The 20,802-nt window shown below is 44.5% G+C and overlaps 2 protein-coding genes across 2 annotated transcripts; both read right to left on the bottom strand.

The window, feature by feature from the left end:
• Nucleotides 1–2,460: 2,460 nt before the first annotated feature.
• LOC115208288 (rac GTPase-activating protein 1) lies at nt 2,461–12,923 on the bottom strand. The gene is made up of 17 exons (XM_029776223.1): nt 12,763–12,923; nt 12,385–12,472; nt 11,932–12,134; nt 10,804–10,964; nt 9,673–9,742; nt 8,624–8,671; nt 8,335–8,412; nt 7,964–8,078; nt 7,555–7,703; nt 7,183–7,350; nt 6,843–6,941; nt 6,457–6,655; nt 6,158–6,263; nt 5,760–5,895; nt 5,400–5,523; nt 5,099–5,204; nt 2,461–4,698 (listed from the first exon to the last, which is right to left on the bottom strand). The coding sequence occupies exons 2-17, from the start codon at nt 12,467–12,469 to the stop codon at nt 4,623–4,625; spliced, it is 1,923 nt and encodes a 640-aa protein (XP_029632083.1). The 5' UTR covers nt 12,470–12,472; nt 12,763–12,923; the 3' UTR covers nt 2,461–4,622.
• A 2,899-nt stretch (nt 12,924–15,822) lies between these two features.
• On the bottom strand, nt 15,823–20,525 carry LOC115208286 (major intrinsically disordered Notch2-binding receptor 1-like). Its single transcript, XM_029776222.1, has 3 exons — nt 18,489–20,525; nt 17,532–17,774; nt 15,823–16,431 (listed from the first exon to the last, which is right to left on the bottom strand). The coding sequence occupies exons 1-3, from the start codon at nt 20,523–20,525 to the stop codon at nt 16,237–16,239; spliced, it is 2,475 nt and encodes an 824-aa protein (XP_029632082.1). The 3' UTR covers nt 15,823–16,236.
• Nucleotides 20,526–20,802: the final 277 nt, after the last annotated feature.

Raw genomic sequence — 20,802 nt, 5'->3', positions numbered from 1 at the left:
TAAATTAGGTTAGTATTGTAGAGTAACTAAAATGTTGTTGATCCATCCTAATTTTTCTCCTATCACAGCCATTGAACTCTGTAAACTGTTTAAGTGACCAGTGGCCTCATGGTGAAATCCCTGAACGGTTGTCTTCCTCTCCGGCCACTGAGTTAGGAAGGACGCCTATCTTTGTAGTGACTGGGTGTAGTAATACACCATCCAAAGTGTTATTAATAACTTCACCATGTTCAAAGGGATATTCAATGTCTGCTTTTTTTTAATCCATCTACCAATAGCTGCCCTTCTTTGCGAGGCATTGGAAAACTTTCCTGGTCTTTGTGGTTGAATCTGTGTTTGAAATTCACTGCTCGACTGAAGTACCTTACAGATAATAGTATGTGTGAGGTACAGTTAATCTTTGGATACAATCATTTCTGATCTAATGTCAGTCTGTCATGTTGGCAGGTAAGGATTTAGTGTACAATAATATCACAATTTATTCATTAACAGAATAGTACTTTCTGAACATGTGTGTGTATGTGCGTCTGCCTGAGGTGCGATTCTAGTGCGTGTGTGTGTGTGCCGCCAGTCTCCGAAAGCCATGAATAAAACATGCAAGAGGTGGTGGTGGAAGCTCCAAAGTCAGTGGTGTGTGTGCTTATGTGCTGCCGGCCCAGGCGACCCATGATGTCAGTCAGTTGGCAGGAACCTGTCACTGAAAACTTCCTTTTTCTTTGAAGGCCTGTCATTTCTAATGTACCAGAGCCAGAACTGTGGCAAAAGTAGTCTCGTTTGGTTTGCGTCGTGTGTGTGTGTTTGTGTTTTGAGGGGAAACATTTTCAAATTAACATATCCACTGAACCAAACAGGAATCTCAGTCCATTTCCCTACTACACACATCAAGGTCTCCATACTCTCACTTTAGGAGTAATTGCTCCTGTATTGGAATAATGCCCTCAACCAAGTTAATCGATTTGAAATACTAATAAACCAGACTTCTCCCAATTGCACTTGGTGTTCAAGGTCATCAAACGCACCACATCCATGATAGATATTTGCCATAATGTGGCACATCTGGGATGCTAGCGATTCACTGTTCCTCATCTGGATAGTAGGATGCTGTCCCTTAATGAGAACAGACCGTGGCGTGCAAATTGTCCAAGCTTTCCAACTTATTGTAACGTCACAGCAGTCATTGAGGGGAGGCATTGTCGGCTATAATAGAAATGTAACAGTTAGAGAAAACACGGTTCCGTGTACCAGAAGAGAAGAGACTTGATCAGCACCAAGCAAAGGCTCATTCAGACTGTTATATTTCTACATGAAAACTTGGGTACACTTTTTGCACCTTTATCCAGGTATGCAGCCACGACGGAAATAGGGACTGGCTTTCAATGAAGTGTCCGAGGCATTCTCTCAGGTGACAGGATAGGTGTTTATGCCAGGGTGGTGGGGGCTGACAAGTAGGCGGCCATGGTTGTATTTCTCTGCCCATTTGGCCCCGTAATGAGCCACTCTGACGAGCTTGTCTGACAGCAGCTGGTGAGAAAAAAAAAATACAAACAGGAAACAGCCAGCCAGGGATGAGAAGTGCAAATGAGAGAGCGAGGGAGGAGAGAAAGTGTGTAATGCGTGCTGCTCTTAAGGCAGCAATAAATTCTATTTTAATGGGGCACTGCAGCAGTATCAGGCACTCAGCAGCCTGTTGTGTTTGATGCCAAATTGGGCAGAATAAACAGATTTGCTGTGCAGCTGGTGCAAACTCTATCAGAATCTATCACGCCCTCCCCTCTATCACTCCTGCTCCCTCTTTCCTCCCCTCCAAACATCCTAGATGTGAATTGCACCATGCACACAGATTCCAGAATACACTTGAGGTCTGACAGAAGTACATTGATTTCATTGGGATGTGGTGCACACAATTGAGACTTCGCATGTCGTGATCATTGCAAGTGGCCTAAAAACTTGCCTCAGAAATATTTGCAGTCTTCAAAAACAGTTGATATAAAGAAAATAACTGGTTTCTAATTGCTTCCTTTAATTTGGGATTGAGACATAGCCCTATATAGCCCGAATCTATACAAGCGGCAGCATGAGACATGACGTAAACTTTACGTTAGCTGTGTATTATCCCTGAAAACATTTGCAGTGAAATATCCCTTTTAAATTCTGTCATGACCAACAATGACAACTACAAAATGGTATATTCACATGATCAACTACTGTATTTCTTTAAACTACCTTTCCCCTCTTTTAAAAAAAAAATAAAATACAGTATTCACAGTGCATTATGAGGGTGTCAAAAATTGTGCTATTGCGCCCCCTTGTGGATAAAAAACACTCTTCAGGTAGGAAAATAAATGAAAGGGGCACTGTGACACACACAAAAGGGAAATCACTACATAAATGTGATTGTATAGAAATCTTCAACTCTTTACATCTCCTTCCCATCAAGTTTTACAATTGGCATGATAATTGTGTATGAATAACAACACTTTTTGGTTAGAGAGTTTGTATTAGAAGGCAGAGAATCCTATAGGTTCTTTGGAAGCCATATGATAAACAACACAGAAACTTGAATTCAACCGCAACGTACGTAGTACGACGACATCTACTATGAGCACAAGGATGCCCGGATACATACATACATACATCCATACATGACTTACAAGTCCTATTCAAATCCGTACAGAGATGGCCAGTAAGAGCCATTCTCGTGTTTCCGTTGCCATCTTTGGTTAGAAAGTTTACATAATCCCCTTTTTATGTGTTACCTTATGGAGGAGGTTAGCATGATTATTTTACTGTAAAAGAAAAAAAAAAAAAACATCAAAGTAAAACAATCATTGCATTCCAAAATGTAGATCACATTAACAGCTGCAGGACAAGCCCCAAAAGATTGCACCAAAATGTAGACTTGAACAAATAATTCAAAAATGTTATTTTTTTTTCTGGTCCAATCCAGCGCTAGTGTACCACTAACTCTGTGATTACAATCACAGTATAAAAAGAGACCAACTATCAATAGATAATGTACACACGATTAGGCTTTACACAACAGTATGTACTGTATAGTGGTCAACTGATCAATTCACAGAGAAGAGTCAAAGGTCCTTGGTTTGATGAAGCAGCAAAGTCACATGTATTCATGGGTGGATATAGACTTCCATTAGTAGACAGATTGGACCATACTGATAAGTCATCACAACGGCCAGAAGTTTTGGGGAACTTTGAGGCCCTGTGCTCTTACTGGTATTTCCAGCATTGTCCACTAATGTTGCTGCGGGTAGGAAGTGTTCTGTAATTGACACAAGCTGTTTCCAATCAAAATCAATCAATGTCTGGTTGTGCGTGTGTGGCGGGGAAGGCGTAGCTCTGTTAAAAAAATAAAAAAAAAACAACTTTTTTTTCCTTTTTTTAAATCGTACAAAACGGATTTGGCAGGGAGTAGTATTTGTAGATCAGTGATTCTACACCTCACTTTTCTCGTGCTGATCCTCTCCAGCCGACTCGGAAGTTAAAGCTTAAAATGGATCCATTATGGGCAGTTGAAAAGGGGAGAATCAATGAAACCGGCTTCCACCCAAAATTCATTACAATATACTTCCATGGTTGGTTTCATTGTCTGTGTTGACACAGGCAGCCCAATTCTGATATTTTTTTCCCCACTCATTGGTCTTTTGACCAATCACATCAGCTCTTTTCACATCAGATCTTTTTTTAAGACCTGATCTGATTGGTCAAAAGACCAATGAGTGAAAATAAGACAAGAATTGGGCTGCCTGTGTAAAAGCAGCCAAAGACTCTCCTTTAACTGACCCTAATTAAAAAATAAATGCTAAAATTTCCGAGTCCGTTGGAGAGGATTCGATCCACTTGAGAAAAGTGAAGTGTAGAATCAATGATCTACAAATAGTATTCCCTGCCAAATAAAAGGCGTTGTGCAATTAAGATTCACAGCACTGCGGCTCCACTGTCTAAGGCGATCCTCCCACCGAAACACACGCACAACCCGATATTGATTGATTGGAGACAGCTTGTGTCAACTGAATAACATTTCCTAGGATTTCCTACGTGCAGCAAACCTAGTGGATAATGCTGGAAATAAATGGTTAAAGCACAACACCACAAAAAGTGCCCCAAACTCCTGGCCCTAGTCATCACAAGTACAAACATATTCCACAAAAGTGGAGATAAACATTTTATAGCATAAAATATCAATAAAATAGAGTTTTAGTTTAACATTACATAAAGTTATTAGCAGCAGTTAGTTTAAAGCTAAATCAAGTATTGCATGGTTCATAAAAGAGTTTAAAGGGTGTGATATAAAAGTGTATGAAATACAGTACATTTAAGTAGATTATTTTATCCAGAGTGACATACAGGAGCAATTAGGGTTAAGTGCCTTGCTCAAGGGCACGTCGACAGATGTTTCACCTAGTTGGCACGTGGATTCGAACCAGCAACCTTTCAGTTACTGGCCCTACGCTCTTCACCGCTAGGCTACCTGCCACTTATATACAGTAGCTAAAGTTAAGAACAGATTTTCTCCTTGACCACATTACTGGTTCTTTAGAAAAAGAGTATAAAACAAAATGAGTAAAATTGTAATCGTTTCCCTGAATGCTGTGGTTTGACCACTACTTCAGCTGAGGGGAGGCAAAAAAGCCTCCTTGGCGACTTGAGCTAGCAGATGCCTTGCTCTTGCTTCCAAATCTGTAAAATCACACAAGAAAAAAAAACATGAACCTCCATCACTCCAATACTAGGAAGAAATACAACAGACCGCTAAATACCCATTCAAGGACAGATCGAAGCACACATTCATCAAATTAAAGCACTGATATAATCCAAGCTAATGAGAATTTTCAAAAAAAATGGTGGACAAATGTATCACCCACAGAGAAGGAACATTGCTCAAAACTAAAACACCAGGGTCATGTTAATTAGGACCCGCAATAGAAAATGTTAAACAATCATTAGCATTTGTTATTGGACCAGGTACTCCCTTCCTGTTTCAGTATGTTTTCTTATTTGGCTCCTAATGGAACACAACCCATTTGAGATGTGCATTAAGATCTTGGGGGGGGCCTATGTTTAGAGTGGTGCTGCTTACATGGTGGTGTTTGACAGGGTCTTCTTCATTCGCTGGGACAGGGAGCTGGAGGAGGGAGTTTTGGTCATCTGGTGTTCTGGAGTGGTCACTGGCCCCAGCATGCTCACTGGTTGGGGGAGAATTAACACATTCAGGAGAAAATTGTGAAATCTTTTCTGCACATTACCCAAACACTATGGCCATAAAAACATTCAAGTTTGAGTTAGAAGGCCATAGCAATGATAAAGGATATGTTTTGTATTTAAACATTCCTTGACACTAGTCTATGGGACAGGACAGACTGGTTCTCAGTGGTGTTTACCTTTGTGGTCAGGAGTGTTGTAGCAGTTAGCATTGCCCTTGACCATGTTGTCTGCGTGGGCCTGCTGGTCCACTGTGTACTGGCTCCAGTACTCATGAGGAAGGTCCAACAAGCGCTCCATCACCTGTTTACATCAATAGGAATCAAATACCCTGTTGTGTGGAGACTAACACTCATTTCTGTATGGTGAGAATCATTCTCATTAAGTATTGAAAGAGTGCTAAAATATAACACAAATCGTATGTTAAAAACAAGACAGTTGATAAACTAGTGTCCGCATCCTTCAGGGGAAAAAAAATAAAAAAGGTGAGAAAAAAAAGTACATTTAGCGGAGTCATATTTGTATAGTTCCATACATACCCTTGGTTGTCTGTTGGTATCCTGCAGGATGGTCATGGGGTCTGGTTCTGGGACGGCATGGCCTACCAGGGTGGGCCCGAACACTCTGGCCAAGTTGGTGACGTCCATCTTGGTATCTAGTACACACCGGGCCACCCTAAAAGCACCAGAAGTCAACCATTTCAGAGAGACTCAAGTGAACGGAGCTTCTGCAGTGCCTTGTGAAATCAGGACACTTTTAAAACGTGCCTTTGATTATGGAGGGCGGTTACCACAGAAAGTAAAATGACGGTTACATTCACCAAACATCCACCACCACAGTTTACAAACAAATACAGGTAGGGGGCAGCACTTTCGCCTGGAAATGGAAAGTGACAGATTTGCAAAGTGACCGTGAAGGGGTGGAAGTGCTGCCGTACCTCTGCAGGTGGATGGCTAGATAGGCCAGAGTGTCTCTGTTGGGTTGGGGCAGCTCACTGATGGTCTGGTAGATAAGCGCCAGGCTATTGTCATCGTCCTGAATTTCTGTGGACAAGACAAGAGTGATAGAGGCACTCCATAGAGTACTCACAAGGTAAGGAAACAAATGCGTCATTTTGTAATCTGGGTGAACTATCCCTTTAACGCATACCCGAATGCACTTGAACATAACCAGAATAACGTCTACGTTTTAAAATCTATTTAACCCCTTAAAGACAGCCAACTGCCAAGGACGGACCTGCAGCCACCATGAAGGCGCGGTTGAGGCGGAAGGTGAGGAGGGGCTCAGGGAGGTTCCTCAGGAAGTCCTTGAGGAGGCCCGTGACACAGTGGATGTCATCCACCTTGGCCAGGGCCGGCACTGTCTTCTCCCGCAGGAACCTCTCCTTCAGCTCCTTCACTGTGCGCCCCTCGCCTGACACACGGTACAGACCCGTCTGAGAGGGGCGGTGGAGAGAGAGAGAAAAAAAAATGGGCAGGAACGTTAACAGGCAATAGGGACAGATAAAACAGGAATTATCAAGGTAAAAATGCATTTGTTACCAGAGCTAATATCTGAAGATATGACTGATGTTCTTTCCTTTTATCAAAGTGAATTTTGTAAGTGCTAAATTGGCTGCTCACCTCATTTAAACCCCTGTGTTCAATCTCTTTGACACAGTGGACCACTAGGGCTGGGATCATGGGAGAGGAGGAGGGAGCGTAGTCTGCAAGGGTGCTTGGCTAGAACACAAGAGATACAGTTATGACATGCAAAGTTTGGAGAAGGCATTCGAGACAAAGATGGTACCAATACAAATTCAGGAATGGTGTCCAGAATATACCAAACCATACGCAGGTAAACCCTGAATCCGATATGAAGAAAATAGCATAATGGTCAGTTATTGCTGTATGAGCACCAAGTGTCGCAAATATAAAGTCTTGTCAATCTATGCATGTATAACTAACTGCACAGGTTCAGTACCTCTCTGGTCCTGACGGTTGTGCTGCCTGTGGAGGCAGGGTTGCAGGGCAGGGGGCAGCGATCACGGCACTCGGGGTGAGCCACAATCCTGCAGTCCTGGCACCTCAGGCAGAGCTTTCCAAACTTGGTCTTCCTTCCGCAGGGCACGCAGATCTCTGACTTGATAACCTGCGTTAGAAAGGGCCAGAACAGAGACTCTTGGCTTGAACGTGTAGATGTCGGACAAATCATTAGACGGTAGATAAGATTACTAAATTTAAAAGACTTACCTGGGTCAACAACCTCAATTATGTGACAAAAATATTTTCCCAATGCTGTAAAAAATAAAAAATAAATACTAAAAATAACAAAAACAATAATGACAATGTGTACCGTTTTGGCGAGGAATTCGTGCTTTCGGACCCCGCCTTTGGCTCTGGGTGTTTTGAGTGGGGGCGGAGCATCACTGCATGGGGTGCTGGGTGCCTCGCTAGCCGTCTCTGATTGGTCAATAGTAGTGGTACTGTCCCAGCCCTGAGGATCTGAAAGAAGAGATATACAGTTACAGATATAGCAGGGAACTATTGTTATCTCCTTGAAATCTAGTGGCAGTTGCTGGGATTTACAAAAAAGTGGTGTTTATGCACGAAACCTTTTCAAACAAGGGAGGTAGCCCATTACCTGAACTTGTCCAATAATTTTCGCTTTCCGTTTCAACAAACTTCACTACGCTGTGCCCATTTGAACATGCCCCTGGCAGATGAAAATAAGGATGTATCTAGGCTTGCTAGTGTCGTCTCACCAGTCCTGCTGCGTGTCCAGTATCCGGGCACTGTCTTGATGGTGGACACGGCCTCCACGGGACCTCCATTGACGGGCACTGTGATGGTGGTTTTGGTCACTATGGAGTTATTAATCTGCAACAATACATACATATCCTGTGATTGACAGGAAATAATACTCAAAGGAGAAAGCAAACACAGAAGCAATATCTATTTTTTTTTTTTTTTTATGTAAAGCAACTGGTCTAGTGACCAAAATTCTATACATTGAATAGCAGTGTGCTGGAGTGCGATCCAAATCAAGTGAGACTAGGGTCAGAAATGAAGTCATTTTGTAGATGTTGTATTAGCTTCACTGGAGTTAGTTTCAGAAGCCTGCATTGAGTAGTACCCTCTCTGATGGTCGGTCACTGGAGCGGGGTTTCTTCACCTCTTGCTGGGGTGGCTCAACAAGGTTTCTGGAAGAGCGCTGTGGAAACAAATAGGAACGACTTAGCGAACCAAACTTTCAGATGACTGAGCATTGTAGATAGAGTGGAAATGTTGTCATAATTGCCACTCTATCCTTGACTACAGATGCTTTAGATATAACGTTTGAAGAAAAAAAATAAAAAATAAGACATGTACATTTCTATTGTGGATCTGTCAGGCTCTAAACTAAATAGTAACTCTCCACACACCCTTTTCTGGCGCTTCCTCAGTCGCACTGTCCTCATCACAGAGGAGTCCTACAGGGAATAGAGAATGGTGACTCCACAGTTCATGTTTATGAGAATATCTAGAATATTATGTAGTATTAGTGTGGCTATAGCTACATTTAACAAAAATATAAAAACGCAACAATTTCAAAGACTTTACTGAGTTACAGTTATTTAAAAGGAAATCAGTCAATTGAAATAAATTCATTAGGGCCTACTCTATGGATTGCACTTCTGGGAATACAGATATGCATCTGTTGGTGACAGATACCTTAAAAATAAAAATAATAATAAAGAAAAATAAAGAGGACCAGTCAGTATCTGGTGTGACCAGCATGTGCCTCATGCAGCGTGACATCTCCTTTGCAAAGAGATGATCTGGCTATTGATTGTGGAATGTTGTCCCACTCGGCTTCAATGGCAGGTGAAGAAGCCGGGTGTGGAGGTCCTGGGCTGGCATGGTTACATGTGGTCTGCGGTTGTGAGGCCGGTTGGATGTACTGCCAAATTCTCTAAAACGACGTTGGAGGCAGCTTATGGTAGAGAAATTAACATTAAATTCTCTGGCAACAGCTCTGGTGGACATTCCTGCAGTCAGCAGGCCAATTGCACACTCCTTCAAAACTTGAGACATCTGTAGCATTGTGTTGTGTGACAAAACTGTACATTTTAGAGTGGCCTTTTATTGTCCCCAGCATAAGGTGCGCCTGTATAATGATCATTCTGTTTAATCAGCTTCTTGATATGCCACACATGTCAAGTGCATGGATCATCTTGACAAAGGAGAAATGCTCACTAACAGGGATGTAAACTTTTTGTGCGCATGTAAGATTTCGGGGATCTTTTATTTCAGCACATGAAAGATGGGACCCACACTTTATATATATATGTTGCGTTTATATTTTTGTTAAGTTTATTTGATCACTTTTTCTATTTTGGCATATTGTATTCATGTCTTTTTGTGATGACGCACAACTACAATGCCCAAGACAAATGGCCCCTTGGGGAAAATGTAAAGCGGATATACTTACCAGAGAATCATCCGTTTTGTCATAGCTAATGTCTGACAACAAGGAAGCAGATTCATCTATGGTGGTTAACCTATAAAAACATGACGGGAGGCTTGGTTATGATCACTGTTCTGAATCAGAACAATCTGGGTCATATTCACTAAGGGCACGATTCAGACTTAGGAAATGTACGCCCATCCTACACACTTCTCAGTAGTTGGTATTTTGACTTATCTTATGCAGGTGCATTGCGGGCTTTGTAGGCGTGGTTCCCTTGCGTGCCCTGAATAAATGTCATTCAACTGCTGAAAACCCTCCCACTTGCTGGCCAACAGATTTTCTCATGTAGTTCATTCAATAGGGGTTTCAGTACATTTATCTAAAGCCATCCCTTTAAAATTTGGTGTACCTTTAATTTGAATTTTCTCAACAGAATATATGGAGAATATTAGGGATCAATGAAAGAAAGCCATGTAAATACATGCATATTAATCTCATTTTCAGCACCAATTGGTCAATTTAAAAATACTCTGATCTTGTATGTCATTTAGAGTTAGGAAAGCATTTATTACTAAAAAATAAAAATAAATGGTTTGGAGAGCCTTTACGTACTAAATATATTGGTGAATCAGAATTACAGTGGTTTGATTCATCCTGAAGGTTGCAGTACTCAATTGTTCAATCCATTAAATATTAGAAGGTGAGAAAAGTGTAGAATAGGGGTTGAACAGTAGTCCTATAAATCTACACTAATAATCCTCACTAATGATGGAACTGTATGACAACGGTCCAGATGTCGTGAACCGTGCGCCAGGCTCCAGGTTTATACTGCTACGCATGGTCTATATTGATTCAAAAAGGCTACATGTCCCAAATTACTGCACAACTTGTAATACGTTAGCCTATTATGATCCACTATTCCTAGAGATCCTCAGGGGATTTACTTTCCATTTACGCCTCCTCTTAACTCAGGTCGGAATTCCCCCCTAAGCATTTAACTGAAGCAAACAGCTGAAAGGGGCTAGGCGTTTCTGAATTTGTTCAAAAACAAATATTTCTTATTATTTCCCACTGCAAACTTTTTTTTTGCGTGCTCTGATGAACACAGCCCAGACAAGGCTGATGAGGGCCTAGTAGAGGAGTGTACAGTACCTGCGGCTGTTGTTGAGGTTGGTGTTGTTCTTGGCGGCCTGTGCGGCCTGGGAATGGGCGTTGAGGAAGGCCAGGGCCGAGCGCTGCTCCTCGCTCAGGTGGAGGCTGCTGCTGGAACCATCTGCCACCAGCAGATCCCGGATCAGCTGGATCTGACGCTCCTACACACACACACACACACACACACACACACACACACACACACACACACACACACACACACACACACACACACACACACAGTAACACACAGATCAGGTCATTTCCCCATCATGTCCTAGCCTTCCAAACAGTATTCATACTAACTCATAGGCTTATTAAATCAGGCCGTAATGCACAATTAATTGGTATAGGCAGCCTGGTGTAAATGCTCCTTACAAGCCAGAATGTTTAATAAAGTTGCATTTGAACTTACTCTTCCGGTTGTCCGTGGTGTTTGTCCTTCTTATGCTCGAAATTTACGACAAAATATCCACAGGAAAGTATTGTTAACCGGACTTTTTAGAGCTCCGGTACTGAAGTTTACAATTCTATCAACTGCCACACGTGCAAAACCATGTTAACTTCAGTTAGTATGTATGCTGAAGCCAGCAGGTGTCTACATGGTTTTGCACATGTGCCAGGTGATAGTAATGTCAACTTCAATACCGACCCTCTAAAAAAAAGTCTGGTACTTTGTTGCAAATTTCAACCACCTGAAGGACCAACACAATAACCTGTAGACTAAATTCAAATGTAATTTTATTCAACATAAAAATAAAATTTAAAAAGATTTATTGTGACATACACCGGATAGTGAAATGTGTTGTTTTACAGGGTCAGCCATGGTAGTAGTACAGTGCCCCTAGAGCAAATAGGGTTATGTGCCTTGCTCAAGGACACCAACATATTTTTCACCTTGTCGGCTCAGTTACTCAATCCAGCATTACACCAAGTAACTGTATTACAGCCTGATTAAATCAGACTAACTCATAACTACTAACTAATTAACCATTGTGGTCTTCAAACTCTGCCCTCTATTTAACAATGAACATCACAAAAGAGCAGCACTTCCCAATAGAAGCAACCACAACTTTTGTGATGTAGCACACGTTTAATGTACTGTAATTTTTCTATAACTGTACCAACCAGTTTCTCGTAGTCAGACTCAGCCCGCTGGCGCCGTCTGATTTCCACGTCCACCTGGTTCCGCGCGTGTTTCAGCTTGACCTCCAGAGCCCCCCTCTCAGTCTCCGTTTTGGTCAGCACCTCCTTGCACGCCCCAAGCGTCTCATCACACTGGAGCCACTTCCGCCTGCAGTCCTCGAAGTTCAGAGCCATCTGGATGAACTCTGGGCAGAAAAGCAAGGGGATGGTTATTGTTTAACGATCTGCCTTTTCTCTAAGGACCATGTTGATTCCTTTGAAGTCAATCTCCCCCATTGTTTGGTTTTTCAGGTGAGGAGCGTGTGTGGGGGAAATTATATTTGCACCAGCCAGTGAGAGAACCGGCAATCTCTGATATGCCATCCCTGATATGCAATGCCTGGAGAAAAACTGATTTCCACCGTCAACCAAAAGCATGCTCCACTAGTCACTTACGTGGTTCGATGCCCTCAATGAGAATCTCGGAGTGTGCAAGCAGACTCTGGAACTGGTTGTGCAGGTTCAACACGGTCGATTCCATGTCCTGATAAAGTAAGGTTAAAAAATGAGAAGCGGAAACAATCACGTGACAGAAACCCAGCAGGGGACTTGATAAAATATGTTCTACTATATTCCTCTCGGACTTTATTTATTTGGTCATTCTAACGTTAGCTAGCAAACATTATAAATAATAGATAGGCTAGCTAGCGTGAGCTATTTTAACAGATTGAAACGGACTCACTTCCATTTCTTTTGCAAGCAGGCTAGCTAGCTAAATTAGTTAACTTCAGTAAACAACACTGACAAGAAAACAAAAACAAACAAGACACTTACGGGCGTCGGTCTTTCCTAGGACAGTGTCTCGCGGCTGATGTTTCCAGCTGCTATCAAAGGCAACTTTTATTGCGATTCTTAATAAACAAGCTACGTTGTGTATCTAGCCACACCTGTCTTATCTGGTTCCAGGCATTTCAAAACCAGGCGCCAAGGAAGAAGGCGTTTCTTTGGTATTATTGACACATTACTGCCCCCATCTGTGTTGGAGTGTAAATATGCTTACAATTGATAGGCCAAAATACATTAGCCCGGCTCTAGCGTTTTAGATGCCCTAAAGGTGGTATTGCAAATTCCCTGCAATACCACACATTTTGCCATGACTTTTGCCATGTTAATGATATCTGAGTGAGTGTGACTAACAAAATCAATGGAGGTCCCTTGGAGGTCAGGGCCCCTGGGCACGTGCCCTGCATGCTCGGTCTGTATTAGGCCATGATTACTAGAAGTTTAGATAACTGGCTAGACTAACTTACCAATCTATAAATTGGTAGCTAACATGACTAATTTAGTGACTGTCAGTGACTGACAAAACAAGAGAAAAACTCCTGAAGCACAACCAAATTTCGATCTTGCACCTGTAATCTGCTATTCTGGCTCTCAACAGTAAGTTGGGACCCCGACTGGGTCCCCCTAGTCACCTTGGGCCCTAAGCGACCGCTTATGACGCTTATGCCTGGAGCTGGCCCTGATACAACTGCCTTGTAAAAACCCATGCTGAAAGAAAATTGCCAAGTTACGTTCTTCAAGGCTCTGGGGTGTAAGAGGGAGGAATGCCTGTGAGTTTTCAAGCCTTTAGCCAGACACTGGAGCCTGTCCTCTTTCACTTGGTCTGTCACACATGGGACGTACCCCCGCAGCATCATTAATCAGCCCAGGCTGGCATATGTGGGCCCTGCAGAAACTCTACTGTGTCATATAATGAGAAGAACACACATTCGTATATAGAGAAACACACAAATAGTCCACTCACACACAAACATGCAAATGCGCACATGCAAACACATAGTTAGAAACACTCATTACAGACACACTCATTTACACACCGCCTACTACATAGGCCTGCATGCAAATATGGACATCGGACACATTATCTAACAAACACATACAAACACTGCATACGCTATACAGCATTTACATTTAGGTTATTTAGGTAGATGCTCTTATGCAGAGTGACTTAGAGTCAGTGTGTTCAACTAAGGTAGATAAGCAACCACATGTCACATTCATTGCAATATAAAAAAAATATGCATGCAAACACACACCTGTACACCACAGGACGCTGTTGAGGGGAGAACGGCTCATAATAATGGCCGGAACGGCGCAAATGGAATGGCATCAAATACCTGGAAACCATGTGTTTGATCTATTTGATACCATTCCACCTATTCTACTCCAGTCATTACCACGAGCCCGTTCTCCCCAACTAAGGTGCCACCAACCTCCTGTGCTCCACACACATACCACGAGCAACACCTATCAGCACATTTTACTTCGCAGTTCATTCACTCCTAATTGTCCACTTTGTACACACACACTACTCAATCCACTTTAGCACTTTAACAAACAACAATCCTGCAGTTCTAATGCATACTAGCCACACTTACTATCACGCTGCTAAGCCAGGGCCTCCCTCCCACCTGTCCATAGTTGTTGGAACTGTACTAATTAGCTCATTTTATGAAACAAACAATTATGTCTGTCAATTATGTCGTTCCCCCCCCAAAAGGACCACAATGGAAATAAGCTTTAAAGCTTTATTGTGTTATCCTTGATGATTTTCTTAAATTGTATGTGGAGGTGTCACCGGCTGATGCGCCCTTATGTTTGTATTTGGAAAACAGTGTAATAAATTCAATCAATCAATCACCTACAATATTGTGTTCACACATGAGTGTGATTACAGTGAAACCTGAAACTATCTGTAACAGTAAGAGCGTACAGGAGAAAAGCCTTCAACTCTACTATCAGGACCACGATCAAGGAGTCAGCAATACAAAACCATCAGGGTAGCATCACTGTAACAAAAACAAGTCTAAAATGCAGATTGTTTATCGCAAAAAAAACGTGTCGCGCACATGGGGTGGAATAATGCTTTTTGATAGTAATGCGCATGCATTATGAGCAAATATGGTTGGTCACAGCGGACTCCTTTTTGGCGCGTTCCTTAAAACCGGATACTTGCTTTCTTTATTTAGCGGGTCTCGAGAAAAGTCCTAAAGTTGTAGATGGTTCCTGAAAACAAAAGTTTGGGATCCAGTGATGTGGAGAAGTTTTGGGTCATTAGCATTACTGAATCCCCACCGGCCGGCAGCGTTGTGCTGAGTACATGGTTAGGGCTTTCCTGTGGCACCAACACAACAACAGTAATGGATCTGCAACTGGACTCGAGGGGACCACTTAGTCGACACACATCCACTTAAGAGGAAGCAATGCATGGATCCGACCCCTCCCCCTCACCCCCCACACTCTGTGTGGGTGGGTGAGGGCTCAGTGTCTGCAATGCCAGCACAGCAAAACAAACTTTGGCCTTACATTTTCACATCACCCTCCAAAGCACTGCGAGAGTCAATCTCCAAATTGTGAACCATCAGCCCTAACCCCAGGTGACCTCAGTACTAGTAGTACACTCAACTACAACATAGACATTCTTCCCAAGTGAAATGTGACAGAACCAGTAAGACTGCATATCCCTTGACAATCACATCATAGACATTTTGGCTGTGATTGTATGTAGTGTATGTGTCAATGTGATGTGTGTGTGTGTGTGCATTCATGCACGTGTGATGTGTGTGCGTGTGCATGCGCACGCATGTGTGTGTGTGTGTGTGTCTGTGTACATACAGTACACTAACATGGTAGAGTGCTATAACATAAATTAGATTACACAGAGAATCCTCAATTCACAAAGTGGTTCCTGGCAAAGGCTTCCTTTTCCATATCCCTAAGGCCCAAAACATCAACATCTCATCAAAAGACTGCATTGACATAGCCAGTAAAATATAGAGGAAATCACTGATTTCCCGCACATGGATGACAAAATGGGAGCGAAAACCATTATGACAAATACATATTTTATTCAACATAACTTAATGAGAAATAACGGCAGACAGTAGGCCTACATAAATGCTGTGCTTTTTACTGTTATGCATTTTTTCCATTTGTGCTTGAAAGAAATTAGCCCAGTAAGGTATGTGGGCAACAGGATAAGGCCATGACAGATTGTAAAAACATGGCGCCAGATTCACAAAGAATTTGCATTAGTTTAGCTTTGTCTTTCCTTAATACTCTCTCCTGAATACACTGCTGTAAGAGCATGGTAAATGTAGGGCACATTACTACCCCTACACCGTTATATGAAAAAAGTATCACATCAACACCGCATTCAGAATCCCACCATTCCATCATCGCCAATCAACAAATCAAATCAGTATTTTTGTTTGGAGGTCTCATGTCTGGCATGCATACAGAGCCTCAAGAGCTCATGGTGGCAATAGGGATGACGATGACGAGGATGATGGTGATGGAAGTGAAGATGAGCGCCCCCAGCTTGCAGGCTTTGGCTCTGCGCTGGTTGGCCTCTTTGCGCCTCAGCAGTGTGCTGTAACCTGGCGTGTAGATGTCCTCCATCCAAAACTCCAGGTTATTAGGGTTTAGAGACTCCTGGGCCTACGAGACAAAACATAAGTTCACAAATCTATTATGCCAGTCAAGTAGATAACCGTTCCAGTGGTTCCATTAAAAGTATTATTCACTGGGGCCTCCCGAGTGGCACAATGGTCTAAGGCACCGCATCGCATGCAAGGCTAAAGGCGTTACTACAGACCCGAGTTCATTCCCGGGCTGTGCCACAACCGGCCGTGACCGAGAGTCCCATAAGACGGCGCACAATTGGCCCAGCGTCGTCCGGGTTAGGGGAGGGTTTGGCCGGTAGGGCTTTACTTGGCTCATCGTGCTCTAGCGACTCCTTGTGGCCCGGTGCCTGTGGGCTGACCCCGGTCGCCAGCTGAACAGTGTTTCCTCCGACACATTGGTGCGGCTGGCTTCCGGGTTAAGCTGGCGGGTGTTAAGGAGTGTGGATAGGCGTGTCATGTTTTGGAGGACGCATGACTCAACCTTCGCCTTCTGTGCCAGTTGGGGAGTTGCAGCAATGCAACAAGATCGAAAATTGGAGAGAAAAATGGGGTACATATATATATATATATATTTTTAATCGTCTTCATTGGAAGTTCCTTTTGGATCCCAGTTCAGATATACATTTTACATTTTAGTCATTTATCCAGATAGACTTACAGTAGTGAGTGGATACATGTTCGTACTGGTCCCCTGTGGGAATCAAACCCACAACCATGGCATTGCAAGTGCCATGCTCTACCAACTGAGCCACACGTGATTCTTTATTTTCTGAAGGTTCACTGACTAATCCTGGTTTGTATCATTTTGGGAGAAAGCTAAACTTCATTTAATGCATTATAATGTGGTTATAGTGCATCAAAAGACATGTCATATGTATAATGTATTAGTATAATCTCATAATGATCTTGACCAAATAACTCATTTGTTCAGTCTGTTGAACATTCACAGCATATACGATTACAATAAGACATACGTGCTCATGTGCTTATGAAAAGCAACCAAACATTTCCTCTTGGAAAGCAGGGAGCCCGTGCTGGCGGCCAGACGGGTCCCGTGAGTTGATTTAATGCGGCCCACAGTTGTCGTTAAGTACTGCGCAACCAAAAGGTCAACAAGGTCAAACTATACAGTACCTGTAGGTCCAGAGGGGATATTCTGGCCTCTCTCTCCTCCACGGTCCAGACCGGGGCTCCTCTCCCCTCAGCCAATCGGATGTCAGAGGTCAACCCAGAGGTCAACCCAGAGGACAAGCTAGGATTGGTCAAACCGCCACCCTTCTGACGGATGAGAGAAGAGTTGGACACCTGCTCCACCAAGTGGGAGTGTTTTTGAGGAGGGAGTTTGTGACTCTGGGCAGAGCTGTTTGATTGGTCCGTCTGCATGGAAGGTGGGACAAAGATGTGAAAGAGGAAATGTGGAGGGATGGGAGGAAGAGAGAAAAATAAATCAAACATAATGTCAGGAACAAATATGGAATACATATGTGAACAAACTGGATACACACAAGCAAACCTGCTCTTGCCTTTGTGTGGAGAAGTGGGGAATTACTGATTACTGAAAGGCAGTCTTGCATTGACAGTAAAAGAGCTATGGGAATAATTGACTAAGCTAATGTCTGACTCAAGTTCTGCTTTAGGTTTCAGTCTCTGTATTAGTCTAGTTCTTTCAAATTTCTGCCTAAAACCCCAAAATCCACAGAGTTTATAATTCCTTACCCTCACACAACTAGCCACTAGCCTTGTGAAACCAGACTGATCTAGCGATAGCTCACATTCACTTCACATGAAACAAAACGTTAGTGCAGCAGTCTGGTTGACCAGGCTAGTTCCAAACAGCAAAAAATACAATTATACGGAGCAGGAAAACAGGTCAGACCCAGAACCTAAGACTGCCTTACAAGACACACAGCTAAACGTCTGATTTAGCAACATAATGAGCACACACACACACTAAAATAAAACACACACACACTCACACTCGCACACACTATCACACTCACTCCAAACCAAATCCAAATCTCCAAAACGAATGCATGCATGCATGCGTGCACATACACACACACTGTTGCACTGACTAAGTTGGTACAGTACCTGTCCTGTTTTCCCGGGTTGGGCCTTGTCATCTTTACTTTTTGAGAAAGACACCGTCCAATCCCGTGCAGACAAGATGGAGATGATGCTTGGCCGCTTGGAGTCCAGGGCACTCTTGCAAGAGGCCTGCCGAGAGAGCACCCCCTTCTTCCCCACTTTGGTTTCGCTCACACCTTTGTTCGCCTCCATCTTCCCCCACCGGTTCCAGTCCAGGCTACCAAACGAATGCCCAGACACAGACAGGGGCTGGGGCTCAGAGGAGCCACCAGACCCAGGGCTGAGCGGATGGCTCAGCACACCCAGGGAAGACTCACCGCCGCTGGGGGGTCCCAGCCACCTACCTCCCCGCCTACCTTCCACGGCCTGCTCCTGCATCTTCTCGTCCAGCCGCTGGAGGAAGGAGAGCACCTGGGAGATCTCGGCCTTGACCTCGGACAGGGACTCCAGGCTCTGCTCGATCTGGCCCATTCTCAGGAGGAGTTTACACACGCTGGCCTTGAGCCCGCCATCGTCACTGCCGTCCAGCGAATGGAAGAGCCTCTGGAGCTGGCCCAGGCGGCCTCGCCGCGCCTCCGGGGTGTCCTGGGCTGCCGAAGGGCCCCCGTCGGGGGGGCAGATGTACCCTGTGGAGCCGTACATGCTCATGTCATCCAGGAAGCGGAAGATGGTGCTGATGTCGTCCTCGCCTATCATGTCGGGGTTGTCCATTGAGGTCATGAAGGACAGGTGGTCGGCGTGCACCAGGCTCCGCAGGTGCCGTGTGCCCGGCATGGTGTCTGTCTGGGTGCCCATACTGCAGGCCATCCACCCTCCTCCTTCAGGTCTGGGACTGACGGTCCACTCACCAGGGTTGTTTGTGATGGGGCTGGGGGCAAGTCTCCTCTGAAGGGAGCCCTCGGAGTCATCCAAGCCCACCAACCTGTCATCCAGACTGAGGCTCTTGTCCATCCATCCTGGCCTACGGGTCCTGGGGGGTGGGAGGTGGCGGGGGGACCATTCAGGAATAGTACCGCCTGGGCCAAAGTATGTGGAGTCCTGGAGGTCATCCAGGCTTTCATGCTTGGCCTGGCGCTCCGGCGAAGGCCGACAGACAGTGTGCGAAGGATACGGGTTGGAGAGCATCTCGAAGCTGCGATTGGTGAAAAGTTCCTGCCTCCCTCTTCCTCCTACTCCTACTCTCGGAGTCTCGGTACAAATGGTCACCTCGGGAACGAGGTGCGACTGGTTGTGGAAGTCCATCTTGAAAATACCTCTCTTCTTCGCGCAGGAATGCCGCTCCGATCCCGGCTGCGATCCCGGCTCTGATCCGGGATCCCTGGGTGCCGAGTCTCCACTCAGGGAATCCTTTGAGGACTCGCTGTCTGTCTCCAGTGGGAGGTAGATGCTCTGCATAGCCTGGCCTGGGATGCTTCCACTGCCAGCGAACAGCGGGGTGTTGTGGTGCCAGTCGAAAGACACAGCCCTGGCACGGCCTGGAGGGGATGATGAGACCAGAGAGAGGGGATCAGGAGGGAGACTGGCACGCTTGCGGAACGAGTAATTTGATTTGGGCCAGAGCAAGCTCTGGTCGATAGGGCCTGAGAGGGTCTGAGAGTCTGACAGTGTGCGCACTCTATCGCGGCTGGAGAATCTCACCTCGTCAGCGATAGGCAAAGAAATTTGCAAAGAGGGCCCCGGGGATTGGTCGATATTGGGGCCGAGCTGAGCTTTCATTGGCTGGGCCACCTGGGCCTCGTCAGGAACCCCACCCGTCATTTGAATGAGGTTGAATATTGTGACGATGTCAGCTGCCACGCCAATCGGGGATGTCCCCAGTCCCTTAGGGTTGACCCTGTCTCTGAAGAGGGTGGCAGGGAAACAGGGATCGCGGCAAGCTGCGGAGAACAGCAGGCTCCTAAGCTCTGTGAGGTGCTGCAGGTCGAAGCGGGTGCTGACCATTCTACACAGGTCCTGAAAGGAAAGCCAGTGGCGCATAGCAGCCAGCTCCTCCAGAATCCCCAGCAGGACCAGGGGGTACTCCTGCTGCAGACTGGCCATGACCCAATATCACCTTCAGATTAACAACAAAATCAACAGGGGATGTGATTGAAAATAAATCTTAAGAAAATGTATGTATTACCACAAATGTATTAGCACTTGAATAACACTGGGTAAAAAATAACACAATAACAAAGCTGCCACCCCTCCTCTGTTTTGGTAAACAGCTGATGGATAGGCCTGGAGAAATGTAACCACTCTCAAATTCATAGACAGAGCTATTGATGCAAGGACTGACCATCCATGATATACCGTAATTTCCGGACTATTAAGCGCA

Source organism: Salmo trutta, chromosome 14, assembly GCF_901001165.1.
Source record: "Salmo trutta chromosome 14, fSalTru1.1, whole genome shotgun sequence".
Classification (NCBI taxonomy): Eukaryota; Metazoa; Chordata; class Actinopteri; order Salmoniformes; family Salmonidae; genus Salmo; species Salmo trutta.
Note: the sequence above shows the minus strand (reverse complement) of the source record. Positions and strands in the feature narration are given on the sequence as shown.

Excerpts from the sequence above, each read along its gene's own strand:
- LOC115208286 (XM_029776222.1), bottom strand. The coding sequence starts at position 20,525 with ATGGCCAGTCTGCAGCAGGAGTACCCCCTGGTCCTGCTGGGGATTCTG. Across the intron at positions 17,775-18,488 it reads AACCCGGGAAAACAGGACAG|ACGGACCAATCAAACAGCTC; the intron begins GTACTGTACCAA and ends CCTTCCATGCAG. Across the intron at positions 16,432-17,531 it reads TATCCCCTCTGGACCTACAG|GCCCAGGAGTCTCTAAACCC; the intron begins GTACTGTATAGT and ends TTTGTCTCGTAG.
- LOC115208288 (XM_029776223.1), bottom strand. The coding sequence starts at position 12,469 with ATGGAATCGACCGTGTTGAACCTGCACAACCAGTTCCAGAGTCTGCTT. Across the intron at positions 8,672-9,672 it reads ACAAAACGGATGATTCTCTG|GACTCCTCTGTGATGAGGAC; the intron begins GTAAGTATATCC and ends TATTCCCTGTAG. Across the intron at positions 6,656-6,842 it reads AACACAGGGGTTTAAATGAG|ACGGGTCTGTACCGTGTGTC; the intron begins GTGAGCAGCCAA and ends CGCCCCTCTCAG.